At 43.6% G+C, this 26245-nt stretch overlaps 11 protein-coding genes across 11 annotated transcripts; 8 read left to right on the top strand and 3 right to left on the bottom strand.

Moving 5' to 3' along the window:
* Nucleotides 1-60: 60 nt before the first annotated feature.
* Nucleotides 61-999, top strand: FOA43_002951 (uncharacterized protein; the record flags this gene model as incomplete). The annotated part of the gene is made up of 1 exon (XM_038923231.1): nucleotides 61-999. The coding sequence occupies one exon, from the start codon at nucleotides 61-63 to the stop codon at nucleotides 997-999; it is 939 nt and encodes a 312-aa protein (XP_038779159.1).
* A 397-nt stretch (nucleotides 1000-1396) lies between these two features.
* On the top strand, nucleotides 1397-2733 carry FOA43_002952 (uncharacterized protein; the record flags this gene model as incomplete). The annotated part of the gene is made up of 2 exons (XM_038923232.1): nucleotides 1397-1400; nucleotides 1463-2733. 2 exons carry the CDS (start codon nucleotides 1397-1399, stop codon nucleotides 2731-2733), a joined length of 1275 nt encoding a protein of 424 aa, XP_038779160.1.
* Nucleotides 2734-7406: 4673 nt separating this feature from the next.
* FOA43_002953 (uncharacterized protein) lies at nucleotides 7407-10028 on the top strand (the record flags this gene model as incomplete). The annotated part of the gene is made up of 1 exon (XM_038923233.1): nucleotides 7407-10028. The coding sequence occupies one exon, from the start codon at nucleotides 7407-7409 to the stop codon at nucleotides 10026-10028; it is 2622 nt and encodes an 873-aa protein (XP_038779161.1).
* A 601-nt stretch (nucleotides 10029-10629) lies between these two features.
* FOA43_002954 (uncharacterized protein) lies at nucleotides 10630-11958 on the bottom strand (the record flags this gene model as incomplete). Its single annotated transcript, XM_038923234.1, has 1 exon — nucleotides 10630-11958. The coding sequence occupies one exon, from the start codon at nucleotides 11956-11958 to the stop codon at nucleotides 10630-10632; it is 1329 nt and encodes a 442-aa protein (XP_038779162.1).
* Nucleotides 11959-12474: 516 nt separating this feature from the next.
* On the bottom strand, nucleotides 12475-13797 carry FOA43_002955 (uncharacterized protein; the record flags this gene model as incomplete). Its single annotated transcript, XM_038923235.1, has 1 exon — nucleotides 12475-13797. One exon carries the CDS (start codon nucleotides 13795-13797, stop codon nucleotides 12475-12477), a length of 1323 nt encoding a protein of 440 aa, XP_038779163.1.
* A 585-nt stretch (nucleotides 13798-14382) lies between these two features.
* On the top strand, nucleotides 14383-15849 carry FOA43_002956 (uncharacterized protein; the record flags this gene model as incomplete). The annotated part of the gene is made up of 1 exon (XM_038923236.1): nucleotides 14383-15849. One exon carries the CDS (start codon nucleotides 14383-14385, stop codon nucleotides 15847-15849), a length of 1467 nt encoding a protein of 488 aa, XP_038779164.1.
* A 359-nt stretch (nucleotides 15850-16208) lies between these two features.
* On the top strand, nucleotides 16209-18080 carry FOA43_002957 (uncharacterized protein; the record flags this gene model as incomplete). The annotated part of the gene is made up of 1 exon (XM_038923237.1): nucleotides 16209-18080. The coding sequence occupies one exon, from the start codon at nucleotides 16209-16211 to the stop codon at nucleotides 18078-18080; it is 1872 nt and encodes a 623-aa protein (XP_038779165.1).
* Nucleotides 18081-18644: 564 nt separating this feature from the next.
* FOA43_002958 (uncharacterized protein) lies at nucleotides 18645-20699 on the top strand (the record flags this gene model as incomplete). Its single annotated transcript, XM_038923238.1, has 1 exon — nucleotides 18645-20699. The coding sequence occupies one exon, from the start codon at nucleotides 18645-18647 to the stop codon at nucleotides 20697-20699; it is 2055 nt and encodes a 684-aa protein (XP_038779166.1).
* Nucleotides 20700-20782: 83 nt separating this feature from the next.
* On the top strand, nucleotides 20783-23245 carry FOA43_002959 (uncharacterized protein; the record flags this gene model as incomplete). The annotated part of the gene is made up of 2 exons (XM_038923239.1): nucleotides 20783-20791; nucleotides 20903-23245. The coding sequence occupies 2 exons, from the start codon at nucleotides 20783-20785 to the stop codon at nucleotides 23243-23245; spliced, it is 2352 nt and encodes a 783-aa protein (XP_038779167.1).
* A 43-nt stretch (nucleotides 23246-23288) lies between these two features.
* FOA43_002960 (uncharacterized protein) lies at nucleotides 23289-25037 on the bottom strand (the record flags this gene model as incomplete). The annotated part of the gene is made up of 1 exon (XM_038923240.1): nucleotides 23289-25037. The coding sequence occupies one exon, from the start codon at nucleotides 25035-25037 to the stop codon at nucleotides 23289-23291; it is 1749 nt and encodes a 582-aa protein (XP_038779168.1).
* A 171-nt stretch (nucleotides 25038-25208) lies between these two features.
* On the top strand, nucleotides 25209-26135 carry FOA43_002961 (uncharacterized protein; the record flags this gene model as incomplete). Its single annotated transcript, XM_038923241.1, has 1 exon — nucleotides 25209-26135. One exon carries the CDS (start codon nucleotides 25209-25211, stop codon nucleotides 26133-26135), a length of 927 nt encoding a protein of 308 aa, XP_038779169.1.
* Between the last annotated feature and the right edge of the window lie 110 nt (nucleotides 26136-26245).

Consider the following 26245-nt stretch of genomic DNA (forward strand, 5'->3'; position numbering starts at 1 on the left):
CTATTCCTCACCTTTCTACCTGACCTACTCGTATACTATACACTTGCTGTTTATCACCTAATGTTCTACATAGATCGACAGAACCTAGGATTGTCCAACAGAAGACTTCTTCGGTCTCTTTACAAATGGAAGGTCATTGATGCTACTTATGCCATAGTATTGGCAATCCTCGATGGTACTATCGTCCATTGGGTGCATCCATACCAGAGACAGTTCACTATTAATGATATTACCATCAGTCATCCATTTACTGAGCACGAGCGTATTCCAGTTCCCCTATTGCTTGAATTGGTCGTCTTTGTGTCTCCTGTAGTAATGACCATCACTAACCGTCTATTCACTCCTCCTGGTAAAAGAATCTATGTCTTTTATATCAGCTTCCTCGGATTGATAGTCTCTGTGACCACTTGCGACTTCATGGTGGATACTCTAAAGAATTGGATTGGCCGGTGTCGACCAGATTTCCTTGCTAGATGTATCCCTGCAAAAGATGCACTACCTGATACTCTCTATTATGCAAAGGAGATCTGTACAACTACTGATAAGCCTCTTTTATTGGACGGTTTCAGAACTACTCCATCCGGCCATGCGTCAATTTCTTTTGCCTGCTTTGGTTACCTTACCATGTGGATGATGGGTCAACTTCTAGGCTGCTCTTGCAATTATGTAGGTGCTTGGAGATTTCTTGTTTCTTGCTTGCCATCATTATTTGCCTCGTACGTGGCTTTCTCAAGGACCCAAGATTATCGTCATCATTTCGTCGATGTCGTACTTGGTAGTTTGATGGGTTGGCTTGTTGCCTGGTGGTCATATAGACGTTATTTCCCTAGTGTCTTTCTTAGATACTCTTACGTTCCTAGTATTATCTTGGATACTGCAGAAAAGGGTCCCGATGATTATAAAACTCATGATTTCTACATGGAGCAGGATTGGACTGATAGCTGGCCAGGTCGATCTGATCTAGAGAGTCAGACTGGTCTACGAAGAGATGCTATCTAGTAATATGCATAAATACATAAATGCATAAACTCGTATAAATGTAAGTCATATCACATGTCTCTTCTCGTTCAACAGATCAGTAAAATTAAACTTAACCAGAATACCACCCAAGTGTTGTTTCGTTGCTTCCTCAGTGCTTCTTCTTTTTTCCTTCCCTGTCTCCAGATGCCATCTACTTTTTGCCTTTTGTCCAATGGAGACCTTCGTTTCCTTCCCTATCATCACTCTAATTCCACAGATATCTCATTGACTCGAAGTGATATAGATCAAGTCTCTGAAACCTTTCCATCTCCTCCTTCATCTCTTCCAGTCTCAGATGGTAAGAGCTTTAAAATATATTCCTCAGACGGCGCCAACGGCCCCAGCCGGATTGAAGCTGACTTTAGTATCGCTTCCAATGCGTCTTCGTCCTCTTTGTCTCCCCCCCTTTTCACCTCCTCTACGACTGTTGCTGATTTTTCAGATGGCGAAGGGTCCTCACCTTCTCCTCCCTTAGTCTCTCAGCTTCTGGAAAAGTACTGTGCTCATGCCATTTACCTTCCAGATCGTTTCATAGAACCTTCCAACTCGCACAAACAGAAAACCCAGATGCTCGAGATGCTTCTTGATATATTTCCTCATTGGAGAGTTTATAAGGATCTCATTCAGCTGGATGAACTGACGGGTGGAATCACTAATATGCTGCTTGAGTGTAAGTTTCCTGGTGGTCCTGAAGATGCCCCAAAAGAGGTGCTCGTGCGAACTTACGGACGTGGAACTGGAATGATTATCGATAGAGATCGGGAATTTGTCTCTCATTTGGTTCTAAACTCTTATAATCTGGCTCCACCGATCCATGCTCGTTTTGGAAATGGTTTGGTGTATGGATTCATTGAAGGACGAGCTCTCAAGTTTGATGAGATGTCAAACCCTTATATTTACCCCTTCATAGCATCACATTTGGGTAAGTGGCATCGTCTAGTCGTTGTGGACGTCATCGAGGACAGTATTCGCAAACTTCGACGCAAATTCCGTCGTAGATCCACAAGCTCTTTGACTGACAAGAAGCCAAGACCTGTCGATATTTGGCAACTTGTCAAGAACTGGACTGACATCTTACCAGAGATACCCGAGATGGTCAAAGTTTGCCAGGCCAACAAGGATATTCAGCAGTTACAGAGCTCTCCATCTTCCCTCAAAAATATCCTTTCACAGGAATTACTATGGCTTGAGAATGAAATCGGTCACAGCTCTCCTCGTGTAGCTACTCATAGTGATTTACTTTCTGGCAACATCATTATTCCAACTGAACTCTCTGACTGCTTGCACGATTCCCATCTTGGTGATCTTGTAGTCTCCAACTATAAGTCCAAGAAAATCAATCCCATCTCGTTCATAGACTACGAGTACATGATGCCTGGTCCACGTGCTTTTGATATCTCCAATCATTTCCAGGAATGGCAGGGTTTCGACTGTGATAAAGCCCTTATTCCCAAACCTATCAAAACAAACCAACTTCTGCGAAACTGGTGTAGTTCATACCTAGAAGTTGATCGTGATATCCAAGACTCTTCCAAGATAATCGATGACTTGATCCTTGAGATCTCTCTGTACTATGGAATGCCTGGCTTCTACTGGGGTATCTGGGCAGGAATCCAAAGTACTATCTCCTTGATTGATTTCGATTATGGCAAGTACTCTGGCCAACGGTTGGTTGAATACTGGACTTGGAAAAGGCAGTATTTGAACCGATGATCTTTACTACTTTCTATTAATATAGCTCTATAAATTTGATGCCTTCATCTCCTCCAGCACGTTCTTCAAGACCTGTGTTCTCTGTATAACTTTTGATTGCGATGCCACTTTACATCGTTTGACGTTGCGCGGCGAAGATTGAATCTTCTGTTGACTGTCAGAATCTATGAAGCTTCCTTCATACAGCTTATCTGCTCCAGACATTAGCTCTAGAAACCATCCTTTACTTTCAAACAACTTAATAAACCCTTCAAACTGCGGAATGGTACCCATCAACTTCCTCGATCCAAGGATAATCAATTTGGATTTGGCCCTAGTCATAGCTACATTGACACGTCTCCATTCTCTCAATAGATCTCCAGCATTGTTTTGATCATTCGATCGAACTAACGAAATGATCACGCACTCTTTATCTCGTCCTTGGAATCGATCTGCAGTCATAATATCGATATCAGGGAACATGCTGAGCGACCTATAAAAGTATCTCAACTGTGCTTTATAGAAAGACATCAAACCAATCGAAGATTGACTAACTCCACAAAGAACAAGCGCCTTGACTATCTGCTCTATCAGTTTAGCCTCTATTGGATTCTCAATCTTATCACCGTGACAAATCTCACGTGCTGGAACTTGATCGTGGTCCAAAAACAGAACTTTGTGCTGCGGGTCAAACACACTGTCAAGCCAACGATTGGAAACGGTTGGTATTAACATCGATACTTCCTTCAATCTCTCCGGATACGGGATTTCAAGCGACTGGTTAGCCACTCTATCACTTCCACACTTCAACCTACCTTCATAAATCAACTCGTTCGATACAGTCATCACTTCAGAACACATACGATATTGATGGGTGAGTTGCACAACACTTTCTGGATGTGCATCGCTCAACAATCTAAATAAGGATTTGTCTAAACCTCTTTTCCTAGCCTCAGGGTTTATAATTAACGGTGGAAGTTGATAATGATCTCCAACAAGAACAAATTTATCGGAAAATGCCAAAGGACCTAAACAGATAGGCATCGAAACCTGCGATGCCTCATCAATAATACAGTAATCAAACTGCTTTCTATGAGCAAACGTCACATCCTTGATACCCAAACATGTCGTGGCAACTATCTGTGTATCCAAAATCGCCCTATCAAAGTCTTCCTGCGTCTCTATTGGATAGATACTATCCTTGGACCACAATGAATACTTCTTCACCTTATCACTGATACTTTTGGGAGAGCCAACTCTTAGAATACCTGGTTTGTCAATCATATCTAATAATTTCTCCACGATATTATCCACAGCAGAGTGAGTGTATGACGCTATAAGTACCGTCTGACCGCCAGAAACCAACGCTTGGATGATGTTGGCAATCACAGTAGTTTTACCAGTTCCTGGCATACCTAAAATTAGGCAGTAGTCCTCGGTCCTCAAGACTGTATCAAATGCCTGCTTCTGGTCGACGTTGAAAGACGAGAGATCAACGTCCTTGGCCTTGAACTTAACGAGTGGCTTAGCACTAAAATTAGGTGCCTCTAGATCGACAACCAACTTTCTTCGCTTGGTATCACCTTCTGCGAGAAACAGATTGAGAATATTGAATCGTGCCATACTTAATCCATGAAACATCTCATCTCTATCGATTCTATAGGTCTTCTGCCTGACCAAAGTACCAATGGACAGCGATATCAGCTGTGACGGCAACTGAGAGGGCTTCTCGATGACTGGATGGAAAACCTGGTTACTCTGCTCGTCAAACTCTGCAAGTCGAACACTCGAATTAGTCCAGCGTCTATCAGTACTGACACTAATGAAATCAGGTCGGATGCCCTCAATATATCCATAAGCTAATCCATACTTACCCTGTTCATCACTAAGAACAATCCGATCATGTTTAGAGAGCTGAGTAAACATCATATTCGGGTTTTTGGCAGCATCTCGTTTGAATGTATAAAGAAATCCTCTCGGAGATTGTCCAGTTTCAACGGCACTCACTACTTGAAGAGAGCCAACAGACTTTCCTCCGTTGTCTTCTCTCTCTTTCGAAGATCGACACCATAAATCTCTTTTGAAACTGTTCATGAGACCTTCTTCTTTGGTGATCGCATCGTTCCACTGGTCATAGAACTCTCTATACAAAGAACTGTCTAAATGATCTGTCAATCCATGATAAACCGCTTCGTCAATGCCACTATCTATAGAACAACCTTCCTCTGCAAGCTTATTAATCGTCATACATTCTTGTAGGGCTGAACAGCGTTCACAAGATGCTTGCCTCTTGATACCGGGCAATGCAGTCACTCCATAGGCTAAATACTTAGAAAGGTCATTACGAATATTCACCAACATTCTCAAGTCGTTCTTCTTTAGAGCCTCAAAATATGACGATCTCATCTTCGTGTACACCAAAGAAAGCAGATTTGTATGCAAATCGTATCTGTCTCGTACCAATAGGGTATATAAAGATACCTGAGCACGGTTTGTTATGTACTCTTTTCCGGTTTTGATCTCTAAAGGTACTACATACTTTCTTCCATCCTTCAATTTCGCCTCAATAACCACATCGATCAATCCACGAAGTCCAAACATTGGAGACATAATATTTTCCTCGACGTCAAGAATATTGGTGACTTGAAAAGGCAGTGAGAAGGCCGAAGACAAGTCAAAACGAGTGGTCCGAGTGGTACCAGCGGCACCTTTCACACTGTTCCCCAAATAGGTGGCCATCCAATCTCTAATATTCACGATATGAGCAGCAATAATCTCCTTCAAAGTGGCCCTATCAGATCCAGCACTCATAATAGGAATCAGGTTCTCCTTTAGTAACTCATCCATTTTAGCGTTCATGAATTCATCAGACACATCTCTTTCTACTAAAGCAACCTGGAATAGTCTGTGAACGATCTCTCCTAAAAGCAAGGGTAACTGATACTCTCCAGGACCCCGAAACTTATTATCAATAATCGCTTTCCTTTTACAGTCAATGGATTGAGCTATCATAGTGGCGGAAAGAAGTGTATCTGGATTCCAAATAAGAAGATTATGGCTCTTATCAATCAAATGAGAGTTATCAGCATCCGTAACTATAACGTTGATCACGTCATTTTCATGATAGTCCAATTCAATCCACATATCCCTTACCACAATGTTTTGAAGGGTATCTCTATCAGTAAGACATCGTAATATCATCTGCTGCTTTTTAGATGAATCTTTGCCTTTAAATTCGTTCTTCAGAATGCTTTTGATCTGATATCTTTTGCAATCATTCTTCAATATACATGCTTTTGCCATATTAGAGTCGTTAACAACGAGTTTCTGATTTTCAGTATCAACTTTCATATCTTTGAATGTTTTGATACCTAAAACCTCATTTAAAACTTCATCATCATCATCATCAAAGTTGTCGTCATCGTCGTTGTTGTCGTCGTCGTTGTCTAGATGATCATTTTCACGTAGCTTTAAAACTTCATCACCATCGTCGCTAAACTCATCGGAGCTCTCAATAACCACTCGTTCTTGTCTGGCCTCATCAACCAGTTGATCAATCTCTTCCATATCAACATCATCATCGAAATCATCACTACTTTCTTCAACCTTACTCTTCTTTAGATTACTTCCTATCTCCATCAACATCTGAGAAACATTCTTTACCGGCTCCAACGGCTCCAACGGCTCCAACGACCTCGAGGAAGACTTTAAAGTTCCAAGAAAGCTACCAGTACTGGCATATCTTCTGCCACTGCGTAATTTATGAATATTCTGTAACATGCTCTCACTAAGAGTGTTTTTGGTGGCTATAATTGGTCTCTCTTCTCCACTTTCAGCCTTTCTTAATGCATTCGTATCCGAACTGCATCGTTCAAATTCTGGTGGAGCCGTTGAAAGAACCGAAGAGCCACGATTTGTATTGTATTTCTTTATCATTCTCTTTAAATCTGGATCTAGCATATCCACTATATCGGTTTCTCTACCCACCAATGCCTTTAAAGGAGACGAGGGGAAGTTCCCCAAGCCGTTCGACGTACTATCGAGACTGGTATCAGCCAAACAGTCCTTCTGTTGAGCATTGATTCTCTTAAGATTTGGTGTAGCTGCCCAAAAAATGTTGTCATCTGAAGATGGATGAGCATTACTTCCAAATATGGAGTTATTCGTTGAACTGGCTCGAGCCGGTATGGTCTTCACATGAATAGGTGTATGTAGATCACTTCCTTGGTCCACTTCGTAAGTCTGACTACTAGAAGGACTTGAAGAAGGACTGCTTAATAAATTGATAATGTTGGGATGTCCAAAAACCGTATTTGAAGAGACCTTAGCTGTCTGCTGTAGAACAGACACCGAGATGGCCCTTTTAGAGGTCGTGTTGGAACTGGACAAATTGGTGAGGTTGTCTTTCGGTATGTTTGGGCGAAAATGAAGCCGTCGTTTTCTGGAGGCCTGTTCAGACGGAAGAGTGTGTTTCATGTCTGGAAAGAAGAGAGGCAGTAGAGGAGTAGAGAAGGAGTAGAGGAGGAGTAAAAGAGCTAAGGCTGTAAGGCCAAAAATCGCGATAGGTGTGGTATGGTGTACGGATGTAATATGAGGCTGAGGTGAGATTGGGATGAAGTTGATATGAGGTGAGAGAGTTGAATGAACCCTGGTAGCAATGCTTCTTTTCTCTACTATAGTATCCGATATTTGATATGCCTGCCATACCATATACGGCCGTTGCGAAGTATTCCTACACGCCGGAGGCTGAGAATGCGTCTGATGACTTGGCGTTTGCAGAAGGTGAATCGATTACAGTAACAGAGGAGGTTGATTCTGATTGGCTGTTTGGATCTTACAAGGATAAGAAGGGGGAGATTTTATCGGGGTATTTTCCGAGGAGTTTTGTTGTAGATAAGGCGGAGGTGTCAGTGAGCAAGGGAGGGCGTTTTGCTTCACGGGAGACCACTGGGGGGAGCAAGGGGAGCAAGGGCAGCAAGGGAAGCCCTTTGGCTTCACGGGAGACCACTGGAGAGACCTCAAAGACCCCTAGAGAGATACCCGTGGCTTCAGAGACTTCAGAAATCCCCGTGGCTTCACCAAAAATGTCCTCACCAGGGATGTCCTCGCCAACTTCCTCGGCATTCAGAAATAGAATCAAAACGTTCAATTTCGATTCTGCACCACCTCCTGTTCCAAGAGATATCCCTGAACAGTCATTTGTGAAACGTCAATTCACCGCAGAGCATTCTTCGTATGTTCCTGAGCCAATCGGAGAGGATAGGGTTGTCAGAAAGGAGCAAAAGAAGCCTTCTGGAAGCATTATTAACGAGTCTACTCGAGAGGAGGGAGAAGGAGCACCGAAAATAACGTTAAAGGAGAGAATGAGACTACTTGAACAGAGGCACAATGAAGAGCAGGAAGCTCTGGAGGCTGCTGTGAAGAGAAGAGAGGAGAAGAAGGGAAGAGAGACAGAGGAAGTGGAGAATGGAGATGCAGATGACGAGGAGGCAGATGAGACACACGAAGATGAGGAGGACGAACTGAAAGATGAAGATGAGGACGAGCTTAAAAATGAATCCTTAGAAGCCGATGAAATTGATGAATCCCAGGAATCCTCAGAGTCTGAAGAATCCGGAGAGTCTGAAGATTCGGAAGAGCTGCGTAGAAGACATCTCAGAGAAAGAATGGCAAAGCTTTCGGGAGGAATGGGTATGGTAGGCATGCTTGGATTTGGAGGAGTGCCTACAACAGAGAAGAAAAAGGGTAAGAAGGCTAAGACCAAGAAGAAGAAGGTGGAGGGAGAGGACATATCTAGTGCCGTTCCAGTAATGCCATTTGCCAACCCGGCAGTGATTTCGGCGTTTAGTAAGAGAGGGGCAGCACCACCTGCCCCTGCACCTACTGCATCTTCACCCACTGCACCTCCACCTACTGCATCTTCACCTACTGCACCTTCACCTACTGCCTTTCCACCTACTGCATCTTCACCTACTTCAACTTCACCTACTTCACCTCCTCTTCCTACTTCACCTCCTCTTCCCACCTCACCTCCTCTTACCACTTCACCCCCTCTTCCAACCTTACCAGCCGAAAGACCTCCTATGCCTGTTGATGCTAGTTCCACCTCCACCTCCTCTGCTGAGTCTGACGAAGAAGAACCACACACCACTTCTACTTTGGCTCCTACGCCAACTACTCTGGCTCCTACCCGGACCGCTTCGATTCCAATCCCGATTCCTGGCTCCAGACCTGCACCTCCACCCCAACCCAAAACACCACAGAGTCCACCTCCTCCACAACCAGTAGGAAGACCTGCCCCTCCACCTATACCAACATCCGTACCGGTAAAAGCTCCTGCTGTTCCTCCTCCTCCAGCTCCTGGTTCTAGACCAGTTCCACCTCCTGTTCCTACAGGAATTCCACAGCATCGCGCTCGAGCTCCAGTAATCGAGGACTCCTCTTCGGATGATGAAACAGCAATGGAACTCGAAACGATGCCAATGGAACCCGAAACGATGCCGAAGACCGCGTTTTCTCGCTCAGAGCTTGCTCCAACAACCTCCATTAGATCGTCCATTGATTATACCACCAATACCAGCATCCGAGAAGCTCTTAAATCATCTCAGGATGCATGGTGGGTGGACCGGAAGCTTCCACCTCAATTTCTAACGAAAGAGGTTTACTACGAGACAGATATTCACGTGATTGCCAAGCGCTGCCATCGTAGTGTGACGTATGTCGACTACTACATTGTGAATCCGGACTTATCGTCGAGCATGTGGGAGTTATCGTACGAGACGAGTAAACCCGGAAAGCTTTTGACATGCTCAGAGCTATCTTTCAGCAAGCCTAAGGCAGATATTGCAAAGTTGGCAGTCAGCTCACAAAAATTTGGCTCTATGGCCTACAGAGCGGCAGCCAACAGCCTTAATAGTAGCTGTAATTTAGTGAATCAGGTGTTTTCACAGCTTCCAAGTGAAGTTCTTCCCCCAATTGCAGGTAAAACGTTTGGATCTGTGATCTACAGAAACAACAACAACGTAGATATTCGAAAGATCGAAGAGATAAGGCCAGGAGACGTTTTGGTAGTGCTTAAAGGTCACTTTGAGGGACGCTCCTCACATTTGATCAAGAACAAAAAGGTCCATGATTTAGGTTTCTCAGGAAAGCCGTATGTGGCATTTGTGACGTCGTTCGACGAACAGAAACAGAAGATTAAGGTGATTGAAGAGGACAAAGAAGTCATTAAGGTGGGTAGCTACAAGTTAGGGGACTTGAAGAGTGGAAAGGTGAGGGTTTTCAGGATTGTTGGAAGAGATTATATTGGATGGTAGACTATTTTCGTATATACGATTACATATGGTCACATGACAAATATCACGACGTTTAGGTAACACTGCGTAATCCAGTTAAGTTTGCTCGCTAGCTAGACTTATCACCACTCACCATCACCACTCACCATCACCACTCACCATCACCACTCTCCATCACTTGACTCACCATCACCACTCACCGTCACTCGACTCTCCATCACTCAGCACTCGCTACGCTTGTGAGTTTGTGAGTTTGTGAGTTTGTGAGTTCGCAATGTTCTGGTTATCGAAACAGCCACTAATTCATCTAAATTTCTTTACTAAAAAAAACTGTATGCTTTGTGATGAGGCCAAAGATGTGCTGAATGAAGTGCTCAAAAGAATGGCTCCAGAGACGTACAGATTGAAGTTTATCAATATACAGGATCCATCCAATAAGAAATGGCATGAGATGTATCGGTACGATATTCCGGTTCTACATGTGGAAAGAGATGGCTACAAGAAGGTTGTCTTTATGCATCGGTTTCAATTCGACGAACTAACTGAGGAGTTGACCCAGAATATATAGTTTTTAACCATTTATTGAACTAAATTTACACCAAAGAAAGTAAAGTAGACCACTTCACGAAATCTGAACGACAGTTGCGTCTGTAGAAGTCCACGAGCTGACAGTATCAGAAGTTAATGTGGAACTAAAGTCAGTGGAGTCATCCAACTCAACAATGTAAACATTACCATCCGTAAAGACGGCAGCTGCCTTCATAGTAGAATCAGTAGGTCTTGCAAAGTAGTCTTGCGAACCGCTTCCACCGTACACGGTACCATCAGTAGATCCTTGAGCATCGTGTAAATGTGAGATCAACTTATCAGAGCCAGCAGACAAAATCTCAAATAGATCCAGTTCACCGCATCCAGTTGTCCAACAAGAACATGTGGCTTCACCGTACTGCAAAGTTCTTGGAATCTTTGCATTAAGAAGCCAGATAGCTGGCATATCTTGCTCATCACCAGAACCAGTATCAGAAGGCATTTCAAACTCGAAAACAAAGATTTTGTCTGCACCAGAGAAACCATGATATGCAGGAGTATCAGTTCTGTAGTAACCACAGTCTCCAGAAGCAGATGAATCACCACATTCGCTACCGGACATGATAAGATACTCAACATCCGATTTAATAGTGACATCACTTAAGACTTCAGAAGAACTAGAACCAGAAACACCATCAGAGGCACAGTAGGACAAACTGTTACCGAAACAGGTAGACCAGGTACCAGAATCTGTCACACCACCCTGATGGTTCAAAAAGGTAACGTTATCTCCCGTACCTGGAGTATAATATGAAGATCTAACCCAATCTCCGGCCACGGCAGAGGAGGAGGAAGATGAGGAGGAAGCGGCAGAAGAAGCGACAGAAGAAGCAGCTGAAGAAGCAGCAGCTGAGACAACAGCAGAAGCGACAGCGGCAACACCAGAAGCAACAGCAACAGCGGAAGTAGATGGATTGATGATATTACCACTTGCATCTGCATAAACTGTAGTGGTTTCCTCAACGATTTGAACAGCAGCAGCACGCTTATGTTTATGATGAACATGCTCGTATGAAGCACAACCCTCAGCATCTCTCTTAACCTTGGCAGAGGTAGAAGAAGCAGGATAATAGACACCAAACTGAGCCAACTTCAAAGGACCTCTGAAATGAACAGATAACTCCTCATCTAGAGGAGACATTGTACCAGAGAATGAAACTGAGCTCTGAGAACACTCACAACTAGTCTCGTCCATATTGGTGACATCAGAGTAAGAACCGGAAAATCCGATTCCCTCATAGTCGATGGCTTCAGCTTGAGAGCAGTAGTAGTTTCCATCAACGTAGGAGCAATCAGCAGAGACTTTTGAAGTCACGCAAAGACAACCCACGATATAATAGAGCACTGAGTAGGAAAAGACCATTTTTGATAGACTTTAGCTTTGGCTTGAAAGGAAGGACAACAGTGGGAAACGCTAAAGAAAGAATAAGGAGGAAAGAAAGGAATGAACTTTGTCAAGAAGAAGAAACACAGACATATAAGATCAAAAATAACGAGGCTATGTCATTCTATTGAATATCCCAAACATCGCGATCAATGGATCGTTCGATCTGCAGATCCGATTCCCGATTTGTTCTCTCAAAGGGGGCCAGGTGATAAATAACCCTAAAGGGGTGACCAAATGCCGAGATGAAACGAAACTGACCAATCATGTAGAAGATCATTCCTAATTAGGAAACAAAACGACAGCCACGCAAAATTGTTTTTCCTGAAGGGGTTCGGAATGGGGTTGAGAGTACCGTGAGCTACGCAATAAAGCACATTGCGTATGTAACGAGAGCGCGCATGGGACATTGTGCACTTAATGGGAAAAGCTTGATGTACATCGTAAACATCGCATACATCACGTGACGTAAACGATTATATCACGTGATCATGCTCATCCCTGATACACCTTGCTCCTCTGATGTCTCACAAACACTAATGGATCAGAATCATCTCCATTATCGCTCTCCTTTCCCTTCTTATACTTAAATGGACTTCCAAATACCTTCTTGGGCATCACCAATACATCTGATACCAACTTTGGAACATCCAACTCATGAAAGTTTTTCCACGTAACCTTGGTAAACACTCCACTAAGAACATAATCATTAAAGAACTTCAATACCACATCTGTCCAAATTCCCTCTCCTGTCCAGTTCATTATAGCGATTTCCCGGCCATCTTCAGGCAAATTCAAATCTTCTCGACGTTTCTTATCGAGAGTTGTTTCTGTAATCTCTGCAATGATATCTCTTAAAACAGGATGACCTGACTTGGCTTGGATCACTGCATTGCTGAACTGAAACTTGCGTGCTCTTTTATTCTGCCAGTCTTCGTTGTTTCCGTCTCCTTCCATGTCATGATCGGCTCCTATAATCATTCCTAATTCGGATGGCTCAACATTTTCTGGAATCCAATTGGGAACAGGTTTGACAGGAAATGTATCTATATCTGCCCAAATTCCACCTTTGGAAAATAGAATTAAATACCGGAAAAAGTCAACCTTGAGTACTATATCGGGTAACGCTTCATATGCTTCAATCACCTCAGGAACATTGATGAACAGACAGTGAACAAATGCATTCGAAGTATCATCGTTGAAGATCTCATGAACAAATCCGGGGTTACTTCTGGCCCATGCTTCTTCTCCCATCTTGAATTCCGGTCCAAATCGATCGTCGTTTAAACCGTATCTCCAACTCTGCCATATATAACCAGGAAACCTCTTATTCGCATCGTATGGATACAAATAGGCCAATTTTTCTCGCAGAGAGAGACTCTCGCTTGGCCTCCGCAGCGTATTCAACTGCTTTTCCAAGTTAAATCTCTCCTTCTCTAACTTGTTGATTCGTTTCTCTTGCTCATCCACCAACTTCTGTGTCATTTCATTCAATTTTCGTGCCAAATCTAACTGCTCGTTCGATTTCTTATATGAAAATCCAAGAGCTGCTAATCCATCATATCTGCCATCCTTCTTAACCGTCGTCTCTTCATTTGTAACCCCCCCCTCTTTGTTCTCGCCTTCTTGTTCTTCTCCTTCCTTCGTATATAAATTGGGCACATCTCTGAGTACCTGCTCTATAGATGGAGACATCGAACCCATTCGAAGCACAAACGCAAATACAACCAATACGCATACCGATACAATAGCCACATGCTTGATTCCGTGCGTTCTTACCATCCTTACAACGTTGAATTGAAAGAAAAGAGTGAACATTGGGGGGAAACGAAACAGGGATTCAATCGCGCATTTCATCTCCCCCTTTTGATTCTTTACACGACCAAAGTTTTTGATCGGCGATAAAAAAAAATAATTTTGAATGTGATTTTTTTCTTTGTGTCTTTTAGACTTGCCTTCTTTCTTTCTCCGTGTTAGAAAATGCTTTTAAGGCATTCATTTAGTTCGATATTATGGAGACGGGGTGTTCTTGGATTATTGGAGTCGTCGTGTCTTGTTAGACCGGCTTTTATAGGCTTTAGTAGGAGTTCAGGGCTCTTTTATCGTCATTATTCGTTTGTCTCGAGACGATCTTTTGGTTTTCCGAAGTATCCAGTGAAGGTGAATGGGATTTGGATGCAGAATGCGTTTAAGAGTGGATTAGCGGGAAGGAGTGAAGCGCCGAGTACAAAGCCTACGGCTGGTACGCCAAAGGGGCCTACGCCCAATCACACGGGGTCTACGGGGTCTACGGGGCCTACGGCTTCGCAAGCAGGAGTCTTCTCCCGCTTCAAATTCCTCTTCTTTAAACACAATCGACCGTTCAACGCAGACGAAATCTCCGCCTTTGCCTCGTGGATTATGATGGGTAACTTCATATGGATATTTATTGGTACCACCACCTTTGTGGGGCTCATCATCTTTTTGGGAAATTTGGTTATGGGAGGAGAAATCAACAAGAAATTTGTTCGCAAACTCATCACTTTGGACAACAATTTAAACATAGATGTTAGCGATCCAGGATTCAAAGCCACTTGGAAGGATGGAATGATCAAATTCCATAACGTAAAGGTTCGTTCAAACAAAGATAACAACGTTGAATACGTTTTTGACGTGAATACTATCAATTTAACCCTTTCATTGAACAAATGGCTCGATGGACACGGTCTCATTAAGGATATGAATATATCCGGTTTAACTGGAGAAATTCAGTTCCCAGATGATCAACACTTCATTGATATGTCATTTGATGATTCGTATATTCTAAATGGATTTAAGTTGAACGATTCTCACATTATGATGAAAGGCAAGATGTTCAAAAAGCCTTTTGAATTGAACATCTTCACGTGTGAGATGGAGAAATTACGCAGACCATGGTTTCTGTACGATTTCTTGAACGCAGATGCGCTTTCTGGTTCATTTAATGGTTCGTTGTTTACATTACACAAACGTCAGAACAGATATGCACACTTTGTGGGTATGGATAGTGATGAACATGAAAATAACCCCTGGAAGAAGATCACGCGCGTGAGAATCAACCAGATGGATCTTAAGGATGTTTTTACCGACGAATCGAAGTTAAATTGGATTACTTCTGGTAAGGCCGAGCTTACTGTGGATGTGATGCTTCCCAACGAGGAGATGAGCGAAGTGAAGAAGGGTAGTTTGTGGGAGAGAGTGGTGGCAGGCTCGAAAAGGGTGGTGGAAGGCTCAGAAAGCGTGGTGGCAGGCTCACAATCAGTGGTCGAAAAGGCCGGAAGGACTACCCCTAAATATGTGGTTATGGATTTCAAGGTAAGCCTATACGACCTCAGGGCTTCGTCACCAAAGAAAATACCAAGATCGTCTCTTACCAATGCTCCGTACATCTCGGAAGACGATCTACAGTCATTGATTACATTTATAAATGACAAGAAGTTTGGATTGGCATCTGGATCCAGTAACGATGAAGCAGATACAGATAGAATCGAAGGGGATACAGATGTAAGTCCATTCGTTGGTGACAATACGATACCTCCATTGAAATTTCGAGTGGTTCAAAACTTACAGACATTCAATTACATTGATTTCCCGTCGATGATCAGTTTGTGCAGTAAGCCGGTTGAAAATAGGAGCGAATTGGGAGAGAAGCAGTTGGTTTCATTTGTACATACAAACCAATTCATTGACTCTTTGATGTCAGAAGCTTTGAGTCTTCTATTACTGTATAAAGAGGAGACTCGACTCAACTTGATTCGAAAGTACTCGCAGAGATCCGGAGTACAGATATTCTTTAACAACTCTGCTGTTGGCAATTTGTTGTTAGTTGGATTGGGTAGTTTTGTTATATAGTGGATTACCTAAGCTTAATAGATTATATGACGTAATGCGGGAGCTCCTAGATTGCTACTTCGATACACAGATTGGCAAGGCTGAATGGTAGCGCCACGCGACGTCACGAATCCACGCGGTTCCCCGCGGTGCCACGCTGTACCACGCGGTCCGGCACTCCCGGTTCGGTACTCGCGGTGTGCTACACAGCCCGGCGGATCCCCTCTTTCTGGAACTCTGACAGCTCAACGGCCTACCAGGGCGGCTGCCCCGCTGCCACATCTGCCTGTTCTGCTTACCGGCTATCTTCTTTCTATTCTGTGGTTCTCTCCTTGTTGTCTGTTTCTTCTTCACTAAGTTCTTTATTCTTATCTCTGCTAATGTCAACGATTCCTGCTATTCCCAGAAATTATCACCCTGTTAAGAACAAGAGCAACTCTGCTAACTCAGCCGACTCAGCCAATTCAGCCAATTCAGCCAATTCAGCCAATTTAGCCAATTCAGCCAATTCAGCTCGTTCCTCTTCGAGTACCTCCGACTATTCTTCACTTCCTAAGGGCACTTTGTTTTCTTCTTCGCCTGAAAACGTCAACTACAGCTATTATCAGTCTTTAGGACCTAACAATACCAATCTATTCACTTCTTCTTTGTTACAGAATTCATTATTCGATATGGGGCCAGGAACAGGTGCTTCAGGTGCTTCAGGTGCTTCAGGCGCGGGGGCCACGGGGGCTACGGGGGCAGGCGATGGAGGAACAACGGCTCCAGTCCCATCTGCCGTATCTATGACTCCAATTACTTCGGTTGACGAGATCGACCCATTCGCTAGTCCTTTTAAAGTCAACTCAAAACTTTGGGGGGCTCATCGCAGAAACTCCGTTCCTGCAAGTTTCTCTCTTCCCCAGACAGACGCAGTGGGTGCAGGTGCAGGTACAGTGGGTTCCGTGGGTTCCGTGGGTGCCGTGAGCGCCGTAGGAGCAGTAGGAAGACCATCTCTCCATCTAGGCGTCAATACTGCAGCCTCCTGTCCTCGAACTCCAGGTAGAACTTCTTTTCCTGAATCTCTTCAGCAACAGGAAAGCATCGATTTGGCTCTTCGAAGAACCTCCTATACCAGCAATGCCAGTAATGGCTCCAACGGCTCCAACGGGTCGAATGTAAACGGTTCCAACGGTTCCAACGGTGCCCCAGTTGGCTCCATCTGGGGTGGCCATCGATCCTCTGCAGGATCCATTACCTCTCCTATTCTTGGAATTTCAGCCCTTGCAGCATCTCCACCTATGCAACAACGCAACAGTCTTCCTGAGTATTCGTCCCTTCGTCGTGGTTCATACGACCCGGGACTCATGGGATTTACGTTCCAACAACCTGTTGGCTCCTCGGTCCAAGAGAACACGCAGCATGCTGGAATCCCTCCTAACGCTCCTCCTACCGATTACGTCAAAAGCTTTGAAAACCCGACTCAGCAGAAAAAGGACGAAGAGCAACTTCTGGATCGATTCAATAGCCTCAACTTGGCCAACTACCAGGACCAATATACCCAGGCGTTTGAAGAAGCCAACAGATACTTCCAGTCCCCTCCAGTAGAAACTTTGAACCTCTCAAAAGTGTTGGCACACTTAAATAGCCAGCAGTTGCCGAACTTCCCCGGTGGAGGACTTCCTGGTGTGAGTCTTGTACTTATCTGCTTCAAGAACTCACGACTAGACGTTTTTTACATTCCCAACGAGGCCCAACAGATGACGAATGGACTAAAAGTGGGAGATCTGATCATTGTGGAAGCAGATCGAGGCAGGGACTTGGGAAAAATTGTGCAGCTTGACGTGACTCTACAAGATGCACGGTTATTGAAGCTTAAGCAGTTTAGAGATCAGCAGGCAGCGTTGAACCAGGAAAATAGCAGCAATATCAGCACTAATAACAACAGCAGCGAGAAAAGACCGGCACTACACTTCCCAAAGCCCGTGGTGAGATTCGCATACCCTAATGAAGTGGCTCAACTTATGCAGAAACAGACAGATGAAGATAAAGCACGTAACGTCTGTCAGCTTAAGGTGAAGTCACACAATCTCGTGATGAGTATTACTGATGCAGAATATCAATGGGATCGACGCAAGTTGACATTCTACTACAATTCGAACTGCCGAATAGATTTCCGGGATTTAGTCAAAGAACTATTTAAGATTTACAAGACAAGAATTTGGATGTGCAAACAACCTGAACCAATTACATTCAAAGCACAAGACAACTAAATAGAAGGATCAGGACGGATGGTAATAGATTAGATTTTATTGGTATTTACATATAACATTTAATAATTTATGGACCGCATTAATGTGACCAATCAAAGCCAGCAGCCAGCAGCCAGCAGCGAGCAGGTAGGCAAGGCCAGGCGAGGCCAGGCGAGGTCAGGGTCCTGTTACAGATTGACTCAAATGAGTCCTGGATGGTTAACCATTGATCCGTGACTCGTCCACTCTCAAGCAATGATATGGCCCGGAACAAAAAATCTTTCACTTCCGGAAGAAGGCTGTGCAAGTGACTAGATTAGCGTATGAGAGCAAGTGAATAAGCTATAGGTGGTGGCAGGGTAGAGGAAAGGCAGTATGATGGATGGAGTTTGTAGTTTGCATTGTAGCTTGAAGTTTGTGTTGTAGCTTGAAGTTTGTGTTTGCTTTTGCGTTTGCGTGTGCGTTTGCGTTTGTGTTTGCGTTCGTGTTGATCCTTCAGTCAAAGATTGAAAATTCCAAACCCTTGAATCACTTCGATATCTTGCAGAACTGTCAAAAAAAAAAATACAATTTTGATGAATCAATATGGTTGATGATACACTATACATAACACCTCATGAAGCAGCGTTGGCAGTGGTTGCAACGTCTATGAAAAAGGCGCGTCTAAGGCTCGACACACTTTTTGTCGACTCGGTTATGGGCGGGGTCCTTTTCAGTACTGGTGGTCTGTTGTACGTGATGTGCCAGTCCATGGACCAGGGACTCATAGATAATGGCTGTACGGGAATAGTATCTCTATTCCAAGGTGCCGTCTATGCCTTGGGTTTATTTTTTGTCATTCAAACTGGTATGGAACTGTTCAACTCCAACGTTTTATTCTTCACCGTGGGTGTTCTTCGGGGTGCTGTCAGTATAGTTGATCTTTTAATTAGTTGGACGATAACCTTCTGGGTGAACTATGCTACCACCTTGTTTGTGGTCTATGTCATTTGCTATTTGAGTGGAATCTTCCAGGAGTCTGATTATGTTAAGGGAACAATTCAAATAGCCCAACATAAGATCGAGGCCAGCTTTATGCAGACCTTTCTTAGGGCCGTGGCCGGTAACTTTTGTGTCTGTCTTGCGACCTACTTGCAGATAATGGTAAAACCTCCTCATGTGAAGTTCCTCCTTATATTTATGCCGATATTTACTTTCGTAGCCATGGGATTCACCCACGTGGTGGCAGACATGTTTCTAGTTCCATCTGGAATTTTCAACGACTGTGGTTTTGGCTTTGGACGATATACATGGAAGATAATGCTTCCGGGAGCTTTGGGAAATATCGTTGGAGGAGTGTTTTTTAGTGTTACTATTCCCTGGTATCTTCATTTGGTGGTCATTGAACAGGATATGAAGAGATTGAACTTGCCTGCTTACGAGGAGAAAGATGAGCAGCCTATGCTTAATATGGATTCTAGAGTGGTTCGTATACTTCCTACTGGTCAGGTTGAGGTAACCAGTGGGTCCACTGCAGTCACCGTGGAAGAGAAGCAGGACGATGGAGGTGGAAGACAGTTATATCAACCAGAAACCGTGGGAACAGTAGGAACAGTAGACACCGTAGGCACCTTAGAAACCACAGGAACCGCTGGAACCACAGGAACCGCAGGAACTATAAGTTCATTAGCCACGAGGTCCACTGTTTCTAGATTACGATATCGTCGAAAGATCAGATCTCCCAAAGGAGTATTTCCCGTGGTTGATATGGGACCTCCATTAAGGAAGGAAAAAACCATAGCATCTGCGTATACCGGAGCGGGTACCACTTCAGGAACGGATGTAACTATTGAAGAAGAAGCCGAAGATGAAGCCGAAGAATCAGACGAAGATAAAGATGCATTTATTGAAGAAAACCCTTACGATGCCGAAAATGATAAGATGAGTACCAATTTAATGAGGGCCATTACCAGAGCAAAGACTAGAGCTCAGAGGGATTTAGAGAGTGTCGTTGAGGGAGATACGGAGGAATCGGCATTACAGAGACTCAAGATGAAATTCCAACAAGCCAACGGAAAGAGACGGCATTTTTCGTTTAGTTTTAGAAGTGACCAGAACTCGATGGACCTTCCTGGACGGTTGGCCCGTGCCAGGATTCCATCAGTTGCAGCCAGACATGCCGATCATACTGCAGGAATCCATCAGGACTCGGTGGATGCAAAAGTCCATAGTATGATTGCATCGAGAAGAATGGATTCCAACAATACGTCATCGTCCTACAATAATAGCAGTAGTGTTCGTACGCTTACTCCTGCTATGTACGGGTCACCTTCGCATAGCTACATTTCCAGGAAGAAGTTGTCTCGACAGATAGGCAGGGTAGATAGAGAGGAGCCACGGGGTCTACGGGACTCAGAGAAGGCCGAGAAGTCAGAGGAGCCAGAGAAGCCAGCGGAGGCAGAGGAGGCAGAGGAGGCAGAAGAGGCAGAGGAGTTAGGAGGCTCACCGGGGTCAGAGGAGCCACCGGGGCCAGGAGGCTCACCTAACAGACGACCAAGCGGAGACTCGTTTGCATATTCAGAAAACCCGATCTCGATTTTCTCGGACTCCTCATTTGAAGGTTATAGATCAAATGAGAGGGAGAAAACGGATGATATATAGACAATGTACTGTTAGGACGGTGAGTATTAGACTAGTGTAGCTGACTTGGTGCACCCAATGCCCCCGTAGACCCAGTGCACCCAATGTCCCCGGTAGACCCCGTGAACGCGATAAGCTCACGCCAAATAAAAATTTTCCAGCATTTACGTGTTCTTTAATGCACTCCTTGTTCCTCTCGATTGTTGTACTTTCACCCAATGCAGTCCAAAAAAGAACCATTGAAGCAGGACTTCGAAGTGGATACGTCGTCGCCGTCCCCAGATTCGTCGCCGTCTCTGTTGGACGAACCCTCCTCAACTGATCAACAGGTTAAAGCCAAATTAATAGAATTGGCTCTAAAGGATACCTCCAAATCATCATCAGTTCCCGATGAACTCTCTGCCAAATCGTTCATGAACTCGTTTTTGACTCTCGAGAAGTATTTGACGCCAATATTCCTTACGCTTTTGTCCTTCTTTGTTCGTATGTACAAGATAGGCATCAACAACCATGTTGTTTGGGATGAAGCTCACTTTGGAAAGTTTGGCTCGTATTACTTACGCCATTCTTTCTACCATGATGTTCACCCTCCCTTAGGAAAGATGCTTGTCGGATTATCCGGATATATCGCCGGATATAATGGATCCTGGGACTTTCCTTCCGGTGAAGAGTATCCGGATTATATTGATTATGTCAAGATGAGATTGTTCAATGCTTCGTTTGGTGCTCTAATTGTTCCAGTGGCTTATTTCACGGCCAAGGAAATTGGATTCAATCGTAAAGCTTGCCTTCTTTATGGTCTAATGGTCTGCTTGGAGACCAGTTATACCACTTTGGCAAGGTTTATCTTACTTGATTCGATGCTTCTCTTCTTTACTGCCACTACTTTCTATGCTATGAACCGATTCCACAACAAAAATCGGTTCGAAGCTCTTGCATTTAGTCGGAAATGGTGGAAATGGCTCTTGCTTACTGGTATTAGTATAGGTTGTGTCTGTTCCGTCAAGCTGGTTGGGCTATTCGTTACTGCTGTAGTTGGTATCTATACGATCTTTGATCTCTGGATTAAGTTCGGTAGATTGAGAACTTCTATGTCTGTTTCCAGATACACGGCCCATTGGATGGCCCGTATCTTGGCCCTCATAGTCATTCCTCTGTGTGTTTTCATGACATGCTTCAAAGTCCACTTTGACTTACTTTCTGGTACAGGTCCCGGTGATGCTACCATGTCTTCTCTATTCCAGGCCAATTTGCTAGGCTCTAGTTTAACTACAGGTCCAAGAGATGTTATGACCATAAATTCTACCGTTACTATCAAAAGTCAAGGTCTTGGTGGTGGTCTATTGCATTCGCATATTCAGAGTTATCCAGAAGGTTCTAATCAACAACAGGTTACCACCTATACTCATAAAGATGCCAACAACGACTGGAGATTCGAACTAGTTCGTTCAGACCCTCGAATGGAGTTCAGGGAACCTTACTTTGTGGTTGATGGAATGCATGTTCGTCTTATTCACGAAGGTACTGGTAGAAACTTACACTCTCATCCTGTTCCAGCTCCCATTTCTGCAAACATTGCTTATGAAGTTGCCGGTTATGGTGATCTGGACATTGGTGATGATAAGGACAACTGGGTGGTGGAGATCGCTTATCAGTATGGTACTGAAGATAAGTTAAGACTTCATCCATTGACAACTTCGTTCCGTCTTAGACACGAGATCTTGGGCTGCTATTTGGCCTCTATGGACATTCCCTTGCCTCAATGGGGATTCAGACAGGGAGAAGTTACTTGCTTACGTGATCCTTTCCAAAGAGATAAGCGTACTTGGTGGAATATTGAAGATCATACCAACCCAACTCTTCCAACTCCTCCTGAGGGCTTTAAATTGCCTCGTACAAACTTCTTCAAGGATTTCATCCAACTAAATATTGCCATGCTTGCCACTAACAATGGCTTGATTCCAGATTCTGAGAAGTTTGACCAATTGGCTTCATCGTTTTGGCAATGGCCCAGTTTGAATGTGGGTATTCGTCTTTGTTCTTGGGCCGATGATTCCATCAAATACTTTTTGATTGGTTCTCCTGCTACTACCTGGACATCTTCGATTGCTCTGATTGTATTTATTGCAATGATTGTTGCCTATGTGTTACGTTGGCAAAGACAGTACGATGACTTCCCGGAGGAGAAGACTACTACTACTACAGTTGACTCTAATCTTCTCATTCAACGTACCGTCAATGATGAGTGGAACCTATTCGTTATGGGAGGCTTTTTCCCATTTCTAGGATGGTTCTTCCACTATCTTCCATTTGGAATCATGGGAAGAGTCACGTATGTTCACCATTATATGCCTGCACTATACTTCGCCATGCTTGTGATGTGCTACGTTGTTCATTGGGTAGATGCTAGGGTGAGCCGTAGATGGTTCACTGTATCTCTCTACATCTCTTTGTACGCACTTATTATAGGTGTCTACATACGACTCAGTCCAGTTTCCTTTGGTATGGATGGACCAAGTGCCGACTGGAAGTATCTGAACGTATTAAAGACGTGGAGTATTGGTTAAAGTGTAAAAGATTATGTAACTGCGAAATGAAATACATTGATGTTTAATGTTTAATGTTTTCTAGATGTTGTAGATGGCTATCCAACTGGTCAATCAACTCTGCTTTACTATCGACATGGTTGGAGTACTGGTCCATATTATGAGTCAACTTATTGTTGAGATGAACCAAGTTTCTGTCGATAGAAACTCTCAAACTGTCCAGGTACCAATCTCTAAAGGAGGTCATCTCTTTGAAGATTTTATGCGACGCTCTATAAGCAGCCAATGCGATACTAAAGGCAAAGATAGCGCCAGCAGTATTCAAATCAATGAAATCCACAATGTAGCCTAAAGTAGTTATACAGAAGACCGGAAGAGGGATCTCCATGGACTCTTTTAGGAGGACACTATTGAGGACTCCCTGTAATTCTGGCAACTTGTCTTGAATAATATGAACTCTTAATTGTTTCAAAGGATCTCTTGAAGGATTCTGCGGATTCTGCGGATTGTGCAGATCCTGGGGGAAGATGCCATCTATTTTACCTTCTAGATAGTTCAAATTGCCGCTGGAGTCTATCAACGAGCCATGACATCTATTCTTGACACCAAATAATGATGTTCTCACCTCTAAGTGGTCATCGAACAGATATTTGGCCATAATAGAAGCCAAATCGTCCGAGTTCCATAAAATTCGACCGAGTTTAGTGAACTTTCCCATCATTATTTCATCCATGTATGGACGAACTTTGGTCTGCAATTCTAAATGTGACATCTGAGACCAATCAGCGATCTGTTTACTCAATTCATCACCGGAATTCTGTGTAGAAGTATCCGTTTCTCGACGTAGATCAGCTCTAAGGTCGACTAAAAGCGAGCGTAATAATAATATAACAGGTTTATAACCACTAGTTTCATTACTTAACGTGTAAAGTAAAGAACGAGCATTGGAGTTGGTTAATAGTTCAAGATACTGATCAATATTCTCAGTAGACTCTGAAAGAAGTCGATTAGCATGCTTTATTTTGTGAAGATCAACTTCAATGGCATGATTTTCCACTATAAAATGAGCACCATCTTCTCTCTCCCCATTAATAACCTCCAAAAATGGATAGTGACCACTCGGTTCAAAGGCCTCAGAAGGTCTGGTTTTAACATAGACATACATCTGACAATCGGAGGGATCGAACCCGTCATTGATATCAATGAGATCGATATCATTGAACAACTCACGATTTAGAAGATCAGAGCTATCTGGAGATCCTTCAACTAGCCTCAAGTCCTTATTGAGGAATGGTGACTTCACTCCAAACGTATCGTAGCTGATTTGACTAAATTCATTGGCATAAGTGACACGAATATTGTTAGAGGGGTGTGTTTTGCGATATGTATCAAATATATGAGACCATTGCTTGTCTCCACTAAGAGGATCGTCAATGAGACAGTCTAAAAGAAGACCTCTGGGGACCGATTGAGAGTGAACAAGGCCTATGGTTATTTTCTGGGGGACGAACTGGGCAACCGACCGGGGGACCAAGTTGGGGGCTGACTGAGAAACTGACTTGAGGACTGACTGGGGGACAGACCTGGGGACAGACCTGGGGACAGACCTGGGGACAGACCTGGGGACAGACCTGGGGACAGACCTGGGGACAGACCTGGGGACGATGTGCAGTAGAGAATCAATCTTGGAGCGAGTGGAGCTCCTCTTAAAGTACGTCTTGGTTGTCTCGAGTAAATCAATCAACGAAGACGGTGAAGATGAATTGAATCTAACAAAGTGATGCCAGTTCAGAGGAATTAACGATGCTGTCATTACTCGTAGAAGGAGAGTAGAAGGAGAGTAAAAGGCCAGTACAAGGAGGGTACAAGGAGGGTACAAGAAGAGTACATGGAGAGTGAAAAATGACAGTCTAAATAACCTCGAGAATCAGGCAGTGCATCGTTCTCATCTCTTTGACTCCACTCTCTTCTTGAACTGGTAGAGATGTCTATGATTGGTCTGCTACAGAGGGCTAGACTTGGAATAAATGGAAGAGGTTCAGCACGATGTAACATTCATATCACCTCTCATACATTATCACACTCTAATCCACTCGGACTACCGAACTTTAAGCCTGTCGACACCAGATTACCGGTGAAGCATACTCTTCCAGGAGTAAAGGATATCATATTGGTGTCATCATGTAAAGGAGGAGTTGGAAAATCGACGGTATCTACAAACTTGGCAGTGGCACTAAGAAACCTTGATCTGAATGTAGGTCTATTAGATGCAGACATATTTGGACCGAGTATTCCTAAACTCATGAATTTACATGGTGAACCGAGACTTTCTGATAGAGGGAAGTTAATACCTTTGCAAAACTATGGTATTCAGACGATGTCAATGGGATATCTTATTCCAAACGAGGATAGTCCTATAGTTTGGAGAGGACTTATGTTACAGAAGGCTCTCCAACAGTTGATCTTTGATGTGGATTGGAACCATCTAGACGTTTTAGTGGTAGATCTACCACCTGGAACAGGCGACATTCAAATTACTATTGGACAGATGCTTAAAGTTAGTGGTGCAGTGATAGTTTCCACCAGTCAGGATTTGGCACTAACCGACGTTAAAAAGGGCATTTCCATGTTTAACAAGGTTCAAATTCCTATCTATGGACTTGTAGAGAATATGTCTGTATTTGTATGTCCAAATTGTCAGCACGAGGAGCGTTTATTCGGGGACAGAGGAGTGTTAAAAGAAGCAAAAAGATTGAATATCGATTATTTGGGATCGATTCCATTGAATCCTCGAATTTGTACGAGTTCAGATGAAGGATTCCCTGTGGCTGTTGACCCAAATGAATCATTGGCCAAGCCGTACTACGAGATAGCGAAATCCCTAATAGGAAAAATCAAGGAGCGCGCCTAAATAGGAAATACCATCTTTAGGCGCTTAAAGGGATTTTTAGGAATACGTAAAGACATTTGTTTAATTAAGGTTACTTGTTTCTTTACATCTGACACTATTTATTATACACA

Source organism: Brettanomyces nanus, chromosome 3 (assembly GCF_011074865.1).
Source record: "Brettanomyces nanus chromosome 3, complete sequence".
Lineage (NCBI taxonomy): Eukaryota > Fungi > Ascomycota > Pichiomycetes > Pichiales > Pichiaceae > Brettanomyces > Brettanomyces nanus.